Source organism: Enoplosus armatus, chromosome 22 (genome assembly GCF_043641665.1).
Source record: "Enoplosus armatus isolate fEnoArm2 chromosome 22, fEnoArm2.hap1, whole genome shotgun sequence".
In the NCBI taxonomy this organism is placed as follows: domain Eukaryota; kingdom Metazoa; phylum Chordata; class Actinopteri; order Centrarchiformes; family Enoplosidae; genus Enoplosus; species Enoplosus armatus.
In genome coordinates this window covers 16064758-16076967 of record NC_092201.1, presented here as the reverse complement: position 1 = coordinate 16076967, position 12210 = coordinate 16064758, and the positions used below count along the sequence as shown (strand labels likewise).

The following is a 12210-nucleotide window of genomic DNA, read 5'->3' as shown; positions in this document are numbered from 1 at the left end:
AGAGTCCCTCACAGAGTTGTTGGAGAGAGATGACGGGGGTGGGGGCAGGGGGGGGGGGGTCGTGGTTAAGATGACCCTGTCTTGCAGAATAGGTAGACTATGTCGTTTGAAGCATACAGAGACCTTTGGAAGAGGTTTCCTCAACGATGAGAAACCAAAAAAAAAAAAACCCCACACCTCTCGATCAAATGAAATCCTGACACACCTACTAGATGTCAGCCTACTTCTCCGCTGTGTGTGTGTGTGTGTGTGTGATAGGGATCTTTATGGATGGCCTAGGGAATCAATCAGGCGGAATCAAATTCCCGCCTGTGTGCCTCTGTCTTATCAAGCGGCAGCGTGCTGACCGACGGACCAGATTTGAGATGATCTACATGCCGTTACGTGACGCGGGACCAATCCATCAAGAGGCGGGCGACAGACGCTCACTCCATCACTCCGGCTCACACACACACACACACACACACACACACACACACACACACACACCTCACTCACACACCTCACACACCTCACACACCTCACACGACTCCCAGGAGGAAACTAAAAAAAAAAACTAAAAAACATCAAATTAGGGAGTTTTGCATTGAGAAAAAAATAAAATATATATATATATTAAATTTGTACATCAAATATGTTGAGACATTCACATGAACACCATCGGGATGAACGCCCGCCCGATCTGGCTTTGTCGCACGTGTTCCCCAGATCTCATCTCTGGTGCTGGGGACCCGGAACCAGCTGTGAGACACTGTGTCACAAACACGTTGTCATGGGGGAATTTTGACCTGGCGACGGCAACGAAGACGTAATTAAAAACCATATCAAATCCTCCCTTTGGGGTCAGCATGTTTGATGGCGGTGGAATAAGATGCGGTGAACGGAGGAATGTAGGGCGAAACAAATAATGCATGTGGCAGCAGACAGAAAAATCATGTTCTTTTCTACAAATTTACATCAAAGCTTTGGGATATTTGGGTGTGTGTGTGTGTGTGTGATCTGTATACCTCTGCAGAATATAATTTGTGAAATGTATTTCACCTTGTCAAACCACCTTACAGCCCTTACAGTTCCTTACTGTAAGCACGTCCTCATTCCCAGCCCAGTCCCTGTCCTGAAGCCAAACCTCTCCCATGACTTCTCCATCAAATCCCACATTTTTTATACACCAACAGTCAGTCCTGCCCAGGAGGAAAATCAACAGTCAAATTAAAAAAAAGACTTTTTAAGTTTATTCACCCATTTGCATGAGCACATTAGCGCGCACAGCTACAGAGCAATAACACCTGTTTTCACTGTGTCACTGACATTGGTCGCAGTCTTTTCGCGGTCGGAGCGCCGAGCGCGAGCGCGGTCGGCGGGATAGGTGGGTCCGCGTGCTGCCTGGATGAGCACCGACAGGCCTGTGTGGTGAGTCTGAGGTTGTGATCGGCCATTAAGACAGGGAGGTCGGCAGTTTCAGGCCATAGGCAGGTCATGATAGGCCGCGTACTGTCCAGTCACGTGATGGTAGATCTGTAAAAACAGGAACACACACGGGGGTTCTCGTATGCAGAAGAGTAAAGGCTAAAGTGCTCTGTGTGTGTGTGTGTGTGTGTGTGTGTGTGTGTGTTTTTTGAGTCCCCACCTGCCTCTCGATGTCGGCCAACAGGCTGCTGGCTCCCAGGCGGAACAGGAGAGGGCCGAGCCAGTCGTTGCCCAGCTCCTCTTTGATCAGGGTGAGCCACAGCAGAGACTCCTGAGCCGTCCGGATCCCCCCTGCCGGCTTAAAGCCCACCTGAGGGAGGGAGGGAGGGAGGGACACACACACACACACACACACACACACACACACACACACACACACACACACACACACACACACACACACACACACACACACACACACACACACACACACACACACACACACACACACACACACACACACACACACACACACACACTTCATTGCTGGAATAGTTTACCTGCTATGTAGAAAAAACAAAGTCATGTAAATTGGGCTACATGAAGCCATTGGAGGCCATGTAGCATTTGCCCAACCTAATTAATTGATTCATTAATTGTGCACACATTACAGGACCGTTAATTCAATTTCAGGGAATTTAGGTGATGATTGACATTTCTGTTTAAACCAGGTTTCATAAAAATGTCTTAGAACAATTATCTTGGCTGTTATTATTGTTATCTATCTATTACTTGTATTATTCTATTTTACACTTATTATTATTTTTATTATTGCGGGCACACATTTCCCTACCATTGTACCCTGTATGATTATATGTGACAAATAAACTTAACCTCGAACTTGATCTATACATCATTTACCAAAATAAAAATAAGGGGACTGCTAATGTGAAGTATGGACGTATTTCGAAACCTCTTTTAACAGGAGGGGAAAAAAACACACACCGCCATGATACATGTGCATAACAGCATGCCCGCTGTCTAGTCTACAATGTGGGGAGTTGTGTCTGATGTCACTTACTGTGCGTGAGGGTTTCATGCATTTAAAGCTTGTGTGGCGATTTTCGGTTTGATCTCGGTGCATCTAATTAGTGAAATTGAGCGGATGTACAAGTTCCTGCCCTTTAAAAGTCCTGTGGCTGGTTGCAACTGGCAAGTGAAGACAAGTCGCCCACTCTCCCCTCTCCCCCCCGTCACTAAGCGGAGAATATTCGCGACCCTACAGAGAGGCAGGAGGCAAGCACAGTACCTTGTGGCCCGTACGCAAGTAGTAGTCGCGGATGGCCCTCACCATCACTATGGCGACAGGGTAAGTGGCGTTGACAGCCTCCTTTCCTGTGGAGGTCTTGATGAAGTCCGAACCTGTCAGGTTTAAACAAACAAACAAACAAACAAACAAAAAAACAGGTGACATGCGGTCTTCGACACGGCAAACACACCGTTCATCTGTCAGTGTGTTTTCTGTTCGGCAGCTCTGCAGTCCCCATTCAACATGACGGGAGCTGCTAAAGCCGGGGGGGGGGGGGGGGGGGGAGCTGGTGTGTGAGGGTGCCGAGAGGGGACGGACAGAGCATTACTCTGACAGTCTGGCCGGGCCAGACAAGAACATATGCTGCCGCTGATGGCTAACACAGGGCAGCTGCAAGCTCATCAATAAAATCCTTCATTTTTCCTTCGGAGCCAATTATGTGTTATCAGCTTTCCTGATAAAAATAGAAGATGAAATGACGGCCTTTAATAGATTATCCACAAACTGCTGGCTGTAGGAAAAGGGGGGGGGGGGGGGGGGGGGGAATCAGTCCCTCTGCCTCCCTGGTGTATAATGACTGTTCATTACTGAACAGAGCAAGATGAACATTTTCCAGTTCATTAAAGACATGTTCTATGTATTTTTTCAGTCAGGTCTTTTTTTTTTCTCCCCCCCCCCCCTCGTCCTCAAACTGGCATAATCCTTAAGATTCGTTATGGGGAGTCTTAATTACCAGATAATGGATAACGGTTATTAAATGCGGGTGGCGGTAATGAAGCTCTATTCATTTGCGTGGGCAGGGGGATACTGACGGGGGGGGGGCGGCAGAGTAAAATAGCCTGCATCAGAGATTAATAGGTGAAATTATCATTCAATTTCAGGAATCTCATACGCAATTCATAAGAACAAGGGGAGATTAAGGAGTGAGTGTGGCGACAAAAGCAATGCATTTTAATAATGATCTCTATCGGAGCCCCTGACAATTTGGCTCTGTAATCTGCTTATTATGTGATGGCTGGTTAAGCAGACTGTGTGTGTGTGCGTGTGTGTGTGTGTGTGTGTGTGTGCCTGAGAGAGGGAGAGCTCCACTCATCAGGTTCGCCGTTCAGACTTTAGACTTTTTAAAGCCTCGCGCGCATGCTGGCCTCGCTCTTCAGAAAACGGCGCAGTGCGGTGTGTACAGTACGCGCAAAGGCGGCGGCAACAAGGCAGAAAAGGTGGGGAGGGAAACATGAAGTTACATACAGAGAGAGAGAGAGAGAGAGAGCTCTGTGGGTTGCCCCCTCCACCAGCCCTCTCATCTGTCACCAACCTCATCACGGTTCAACACAAGTCTGTGACATTTCAGTTCACCGCGGAGATCCGTCAAGCCTGCAGACAAAGTAATATTTACCCCCCCCCCACCACCAGCGGCTGACTGAGAAGGGAACCTGAGAAGAAATGCCCGCTCCCATCAGCTGAGAATAAGGAACTCTTAAACAGCGCGAGCGGGCACGTTAGCAGAGCAGCAGCGGCGGCTTACATCCTCCGTCTGCACAGGCAGGAGTGTTGAATGTAGGTCACCCGTGTGGTTGGCACTCGCTCACAGCCCGGTACACAGTCGGTGCAGTTGCACACGGGCGGAAAGCAGACCCTCAGGTCGCATTTGCACACGCGCGTACGTGTACACGGCTCGAATGATTCGAATGGAAATGTGCTGTCAGGCGGCTGAAGCGCAGGAAAGCCCACTTCACTTTCTGACTATTTCCAACTGGCCTATTAGAGAACACTTAGGATGATTTCGGGGGGGGGGGGGGGGGGGGGGGGGGAGAAGCATCTGCCCGTATTTAAACACACAGGCAGACTGGTAATTCTCATCTCACTCTCAGAAAGAAACATGTCCGAGCGGCTTGCCGGCGTGTGGTGAAGACTGACCCGCCATCATGGCCACCAGGCTGGCCTTGTAGACGTTGGTGAAGGTGCCCAGCTCTCCAATAGCCAGGATGGTCTTCATGTGGGCGTCACCGCAGGCCTCCCGAAACTGACGGATCTCGTCGTACATGGCTGTAAAGGGGGGGGGGGGGACAGGGAACGCTTACTAAAACATACTTTAGCCATGATCAAAATGAGTGAGCAATAGAAAGAAAAAGAGACTGTGAGGACAAAATAATAAAAGACACAATAGTGCCCTGGCATAAATCATATATTATCGCTTTTTCAGTAAGTAGCTGAAATTGTTCCAGTTTTGTTGTTTGTCAGGTACAAACAACAACAACAAAAAAAAACTCGGAAACCGCAGAAAACACTCTCCACTCTCGGCCCTTCATCTGCTGATGGGGAGAGAAAAAAAAGCCCCAGAACAAGCAAATAAGTGGACCTTGAGTGGATACTGCTTCGTCAACTGCCGTTTCCAAGCTCGACTTTTAATTGCATGGCGACTGGGCAACGCCATCTGCTGATGAAGGCCGTGTGATACAGTCGAAAGCCCTAAGAACAACTACTGAATGGACCTTTAGCGGAGTCAGTTTCCTGTTTCTCCTGTAATGGCGGGCCATCCACATAAAATGACAACACGGGTGGTAATAAATGTAGATTTAAAGTCATTCGCTCTTGTGGGCCTACAGGCCACAGTCAAGAGTCTTTCCCGCCGCGTGGTCACGGCCTACCTTCCCACTGTCCTGTGAGGGCGAGCGTCCGGTTGATGACGATGTCGATCTCGGTGGCACCGTCCGCCACGGCCATGCGGACTTCCTGCAGCCGCGTCTCCAGTGGCGTCTGGCCTGCTGGGAAACCGGTGGCCACTGGGAGAGGAAGGGGAACGCGCTGTAAGTATAGGCACACTGCACACACTCACTGCAGCACGTTTCAACCCTGCAGTTGGAAGGGTGACCGTGAGCGCGATTTAGTTTCAGGGTGACTTACCGGAGGCGACGGGAAGGCTGGAGTTGGCGGCTTTTAGTGACTTGACGGCATCGGCCACACGGGACGGATACACACACACCGCTGCTGTAGTCACTCCTGGCGCACAACACACGACAGCAGAGCAGTGAAGAAAACACGGAGTGATACACTGGTCTGTGTCGCCCTCTGCAGGCCGAACTGTCAGTCTGACACCCCGAACAGGCTGGATGCCTGAAAACGGGGGGGGGGGGGGGGGGGCTGAAGGAGGCGTAACGCCACTTACGCCCCAGATCTCTGCTGTTAACTTGGTGAATGCAATGTTATTATTACTGATAGAAATGACGGACAAAAGTATGCAAATAAGACTCAAACAAACCTGTACTATGTCTTTATGTATTCATGTATAGCTGAAAAAAACGAGTTAGTTCGATAAGTGACAAAAATGTTGACAATTGATCGATTGTTTCAATCATTTTTCAAGGCAAAACCATTCGCTCGTCTCTGTTTTACAACACAGCAGACTGAATATCTTTGGGTTTTGGACTGCTGGTAGAAAAAAAGGAATAAAAGTGCATCCATGAATCAGGGAAATAACCTTTGTCGTGCATATCTATCTCCCTGAGCAGGTCGCACCGGAGCGGCTGGACGGCTTTCAGACACAGCCGATGGACGTTGGACGGCGTATCGTCTCCGGCCAGGGTCGTCAGGTCGATGCATGCGACAGCCTTCAGCAGCCAGGCAGCCTGCAGGACAAACACGCGAGAGGCGGCACCCAACTGGGGCTGAGCAACGAATCGAAATATTTATGGACATCGCATTTATGGACATTATTTCTATGAATGATTTCTGTTTTTGCGGTTGCCACAGTTGCACAGAATAGAGAAAGGTAATTATCATTATAATTGGATATTTATGTAATAGTATGGGCATCTCTGAGCCCTACCTGCCACTGCTTCTTGGGGGTCTTTTGTCCTTGGATGCGCTGAGCTCTCTTCAGGACGGCCTGTGTGTTCACTCGCACGTTCGATATCCACTCCAGATCTGACGCCCCCACGAGCAGGAAATGTAGAAATGTGGAAGAAAAAGAACATACATGTGTATTTACATCGGACTACATTCAGTATTTGCTTCTTGTCAGGGTGTGAAAGTGTCTGAAACAGCACACACACACACACACACACACCTTAAACCTCCTATTTTACAGCATGCAGCTTTTAACAAAAAGGGCCGTCCAGCATTAATGACTTTGAGCTGATGTTACATCACTGTACGGCAGTTGGAGATCGCTGCTGACATGTGTAAACCATGTCATAGAGGTTAACTGGTCAGTCATGAGTTCCCAATTCCACCGTCTGACTGCAGCCGCGTCACATGCTACTGATCAGCCTGTGCGTAGCCGATGTTACGGTAAAGGTGAAGCAACCACTTTTCACGTGTGTTACAGGGTTACACAGTAACAATTCCGATGCCAAGCAGGTCAGTCACCTTTCAAATGTTACTCATTAACCGTCGACCTGTCAGCGGTTGAGGCTGCGCTGCGGGACCAGCTTTCGCGCTCTTCTCCTTGCAATAAAAACACACTGTGAAGGTGGAAGTGACTCGTTGTGATAATGAATTCGTCGGACGCCACATGACGCTGGCGATGTGAAAAGTTGCGGCGAAGTGGTAGCGAAACGGAGGCGACCTCGCGTGTTTATTCGGAACCGACATTATTGCAGCTACAGTTGCACGGGGGGAGAATTTAGTTTTAGCTTTCAGCTAAGCTAATGACGTTAGCCTACTTACCGAGCGTCGTCCCGGGGTTCCTGGCCGACATGTTGAGGGACAGCTAGTCGAACTGTCCTGTCAACTCTTCTTCTTCTCCTGTCAACACGCTTCTTCTTCTTCTTCTTCTTCTTTGAGTTTTAATGGCGATTGGCAAACCAGCTAAAAGGCGCGTTACCGCCACCTACTGGACTGGAATGTGGAGCCGTAGCTTGGCGTCTTCTTCTTCTTCTTCTTCTTCTTCTTCTGCGGCTTCTTCTTCTTCTTCTACGGCGGTTGGCATCCGTCTTATTGGTGCATTACCGCGACCTACTGGACTGGAATGTGGAGCCGTAGCTTGGCGTCTTCTTCTTCGTCTTCGAGTTTTAATGGCGATTGGCAAACCAGCTAAAAGGCGCATTACCGCCACCTACTGGACTGGAATGTGGAGCCGTAGCTTGGCGTCTTCTTCTTCTTCTTCTTCTTCTTCTGCTTCTTCTTCTTCTTCTACGGCGGTTGGCATCCGTCTTATTGGTGCATTACCGCGACCTACTGGACTGGAATGTGGAGCCGTAGCTTGGCTGCTTTTTCTTCTTCTTCTTCTTCTTCTTCTTCTTCTTCTTCTTCTTCTTCTACGGCGGTTGGCATCCGTTTTATTGGTGCATTACCGCCACCTTCTGCTCCGGAGTGTGCATCAGACATTGATTTCTTTATTTGAAGGAATCTTATATTTTATTAAGGAAAAAATCACACACACACACATCCTAACCTACATTTCATGGTCCATGCTTTATAACCCTGTCCTTCTCTAAAATCCCTATCCGTGTCAGTCACCCTATAAAAAAAACATCCCTTGAGAAAGCCAACAGTACCCTGACCCGTGCTCTCTCACCCGCGCTCAGTAATCCTGAACGTGACTTCCTGCACCCCCGGCGTCTCCCACCTCCTCCAACTCAGAGCCACATGCTCCACTGACCCCTCTTCCTTGACGTCCCTCACACAACGCCTGCCTGCCACCTCCCTGCCTTTTCCAGTGTTTTGGTTAGTGCACAGTGACCCAACCTTAACCTTGTCACGCACAGTTTCCTCCCTCCCGTGACCAAGATGCCTCCTCCCTTCCCCCCTCCCTGTCCCACCTTTGAACACTCTTACACTCTGTGTGTGTGTGTGTGTGTGTGTGTGTGGCTGTATGCACAAGAGCACTTGATAGGTACATGTATGTACGTGTGTATGTGTGTGTACAAACATATGTATACATGTGTGGGTGTATATGCATGTATGTATGTGTAAGATCACACATCCCTCTGTGTGAGTGTGTGTGTGTGTGTGTGTGTGTGTGTGTGTGTGTGTGTGTGCGCGTATGACTTTGAAAGGTGTGTATATTTATGTTTGTATGTTCATATTAATTGAGTTTTTTTTTCTTCCAGTAGTTCACAACATCGCCCAACAGAGGGCATTATGGGGTTAAGATAGAACACCCAACTTTCACCCACTTGTCCCCACAATAAGACACACTGTTGTCACTTGTGACCCCCCCACCGCCCCCCCCCCTCAGAATTTTGTCAGTCGAATCGGATTTGGCTGTCCAATTCGAATATTCGACTATTCGTTCCTATTCTTCATATAGACTCTCAAGTAACGCTTTATTAAACTGACAGGACATCCAGGGAGACAGCCCCCGCCATCTGGTCGCATTACATTTTATATAAACCTTATTTGCTAATTCTATCATTAACATATCAGACGCTCCGCCATTACTTCTTCTCCGCGGCAACAGCAGCACTGTCGCCATTAGAGTATACGGCCTGTTGCTAAACGTTACAGCGCAGCAACGCAATAAAAAGAGAAGATAATCCTTTTATTATTATATTTTTCCAGAAATGACATGGAACTTTCTGCTGTGCTACTTTTTGTACATATTGAGTTTATATAGCATTTTCGTTGCACCTTGAACCTTTCGCATGCCGCGCCTTGCACGGTAATGGTCCAGCGCATTAAAAGTTGCATCGGGGGGGGGGCCTTCCTGGGCTCCTCCCTGTGTGATCAGATTTCCTGTCATGCGTATTTAAAAAAGGGGAAAGGGAATCTGCTGCTTCCCCGTAGACGTAGAGGTATAATGAGCCATCGCCTATTTAATACTCACCAGAACCTGTCACACACACACAAGAGCAAAAATCAAAAACTCAAACATGTCACGGATGCCATATTGGTTTTTTTTATTGTGCCGAATAGAACGCAGTGAATATCTATATAAAGACGTTGTTTAGCAAGAAAACACATTTTTTGTGTGTGTGTGTGTGTGTGTGTGAAATCAAAGACAGTAATACTATGTGGATAAAGAGAAGACAACAAAAGTTATGATACTGTAGAGTATTTTTTTTGAAAGGATACAGAAGGAGCGAGGCAGAGGGAGAGCCGGGAAACACATCGCATCAGGTGAGGAAAGTCCTTACAGGGTTTACATGTCCAGTCTTACCGACTGAGAGGCAGAACATTTCTTATATATAAAATGTAACCCCCCCACAAAAATAAACTCTATGATGCTCGCTGATGCACAACCTGAATTTCAAAACAGTATTTGAGTTTTTTGGAAATGAGGTAAAAAAAAAAAAAAAGTAGGCCTTTCTGGAGGTAGGAATGTGTATGTGATTGTACTGAGACATGACGCCACGAAGAGAAGAGATCAACTCCGCCGAGCGCTCCCAGAGCTGAGTGGCCCGCCCGCCCGCCCGCCGGCGAGGTAGCGTCACCCCCAGAGAACTTTAGCTTTAACTCGACTGAGAGAGGGGGTATACGATGCTAAAATGCAGTTTTTCCAAACCATATTCAGACCAAAGTCCACCAAGTCTACCTTAAATTACCAGCAGAACGTTTCCAACGTTCCAGGCATTCTTTCCCCGACACGGCAAATGACAGTTAGGCCGCAGCCCCCTTCGCGCCACGCACAATCTCACACTTAACTTGCGCACGCGTCTGGCGTTTGTAAAGTGGGATTAGTTCTAGTCACGTGTCCTGAAAAACGCCCCCCCCCCCCCCCCCCCCTCCCCACAGCAGGACCCTGAAACTGAAGCAGCTCAACCCGAACCCCTCGTTCATTTTACCGCTTACGTCCGGGAAAATTTTTTGTTTTTGTTCGTTTTACGGCTACGGCGCGGAAATGCATTTTTAAACCCGGATAATAAAGTCGAGAGGCAGGCGCATGAGGTGTATGAGGTGTATGATGCGGCTCCCCTGAGGCTCCACCTCCACCCCCAGTTCAAAATACCACCGCCTTACATCCGGTTCAACCGCATCGCAAGAAGACGATAAACTCTAACGTTTGCGTAAAGCACGCGAAAAACAGCTAATCAAGTACACTGACTGTCTACTAATTCAAAACAACAAAAACAAAAAACAAAAAACACACACACACAGCCACGAATACAATATACAAAGTCATCTATCATCTATCTGAGAATCCGAAACGTACTGAAACCGGAGGCTTGACTGATCTGATGCAACACTTTAAGTAAGGAACTTCTGCGGTCCTGATACAGATGATACCACGCGAAGTCGATCCTTTTCAAGACTGGAGGTAGGCGTTTGTCAGCTGGTTAGTCCATTGTTATCGGCCTGTTTGAGGTACTGTACATACTTGGAAAACAACTCTAGCTATTCAAAGTAAAAAAAAAAAAACATTTGTAGTTATATATATATATATGTGTATATATATGTAGCGTCACACAGACACTTGATCCTCATTGAACCACTGCGTAAATCAGTACAGAGCAAATTCAAGTTTGTCAACAACAAAAAACAACAAATAAAAAGTCCCATTACAGATAATGAAAAATATGTCTCGTTACAACGTTTAGATACATTAAGGTAAATGAGAAAAAGAAAAAAAAGAAGAAGAAGAACAGTACTTAACAGGTTAGCTGCTTGTTTGTTTGAAGTAGACCACTGAATGGAGGCTTTTTCTTTTTTTTTCTCTCTCTAAAGAAAGACAACGTCAGGTAAGTCAGCGCCAAGTGCTGATGATGGAGACAAACTCTAAAGACTGCACCGCAACAACTTCACGTGTGTGTCGATTGGACTCTTATTATTAAATATTACATGTATAATATTATTATAAAAAAAAATACATATATATATATATATATATATATATATATATATATATATATATATATTTGAGGATATGCAAATGCAACATATATAATATTATTCACAGATATTCTAATGAAATTAGACCACTCACATAAAAAAAAATATATATATATATATATATATATATATATATATATATATACAGCGCTTAACAAATGTATTAGACCACCTGTCATAAAAATGAGAAAACACAAATATTTTAGGAATCTGTCAAAAACTTGTTTCAAACTAAGAATTGTGTTGTTATTTATTAGGCAAATAACAAACTGGAACAACTAAATAGTCCTTATTCACATGTATTAACCAGAAATCTGAATATTCTGTACGACCTCCTTTGGCCCTGATAACAGCTTGCATTCTTTGCAACCACAAAACAAGTTTTTCTGTTCAGGAACGCAAGTAAATAACTGTGATTCGGCATCTCAATCAAAAAATAATAACGTGATTTACTGTTTTTTTCTGCTTTTTTTGTAAAACAGTAAATTTGAGAATTCATGGATAACAACAATAATTATATTTTAGCATTAAAGAGATCATTTTGATTAAAGAGCTTGGCTTGCACATACTGGTGGATTAACCATTACAGAGACATCAAATATTTTAATACTGTTCATTTAAGGCAGCGGTGGCAAACACCTCACACTGGGTGGGGGTCTAATACATTTGTTAAGCACTGTATATATATATATATATATATATATATATATATATATATATATATA

General features: G+C 46.1%; 1 protein-coding gene across 3 annotated transcripts; it reads right to left on the bottom strand.

The window, feature by feature from the left end:
- Positions 1–1065: 1065 nt before the first annotated feature.
- On the bottom strand, positions 1066–7488 carry dera (deoxyribose-phosphate aldolase (putative)). 3 transcript variants are annotated; one of them, XR_011599221.1, is made up of 10 exons: positions 7382–7488; positions 6540–6637; positions 6192–6339; positions 5618–5713; positions 5362–5496; positions 4631–4759; positions 2717–2829; positions 1628–1777; positions 1309–1515; positions 1066–1181 (listed from the first exon to the last, which is right to left on the bottom strand). XR_011599221.1 is itself a non-coding variant. In XM_070929031.1 (9 exons), exons 1-9 carry the CDS (start codon positions 7410–7412, stop codon positions 1459–1461), a joined length of 957 nt encoding a protein of 318 aa, XP_070785132.1. In that variant the 5' UTR covers positions 7413–7488; the 3' UTR covers positions 1220–1458. The 3 variants fall into 3 exon arrangements, 2 of the variants coding, with proteins under 2 accessions (XP_070785132.1, XP_070785133.1); XM_070929031.1 differs by lacking the exon at positions 1066–1181 and having other exon boundaries at positions 1220–1515; XM_070929032.1 differs by lacking the exons at positions 1066–1181; positions 4631–4759 and having other exon boundaries at positions 1220–1515.
- Positions 7489–12210: the final 4722 nt, after the last annotated feature.

Coding starts and splice junctions, on each gene's coding strand:
- dera (XM_070929031.1), bottom strand. CDS start 7,412: ATGTCGGCCAGGAACCCCGGGACGACGCTCG. Junction 2,830..4,630: donor CCTGGTGGCCATGATGGCGG/GTCAGTCTTCAC, acceptor TAAACCTGACAG/GTTCGGACTTCATCAAGACC. Junction 1,778..2,716: donor ACTTGCGTACGGGCCACAAG/GTACTGTGCTTG, acceptor TCCCTCCCTCAG/GTGGGCTTTAAGCCGGCAGG.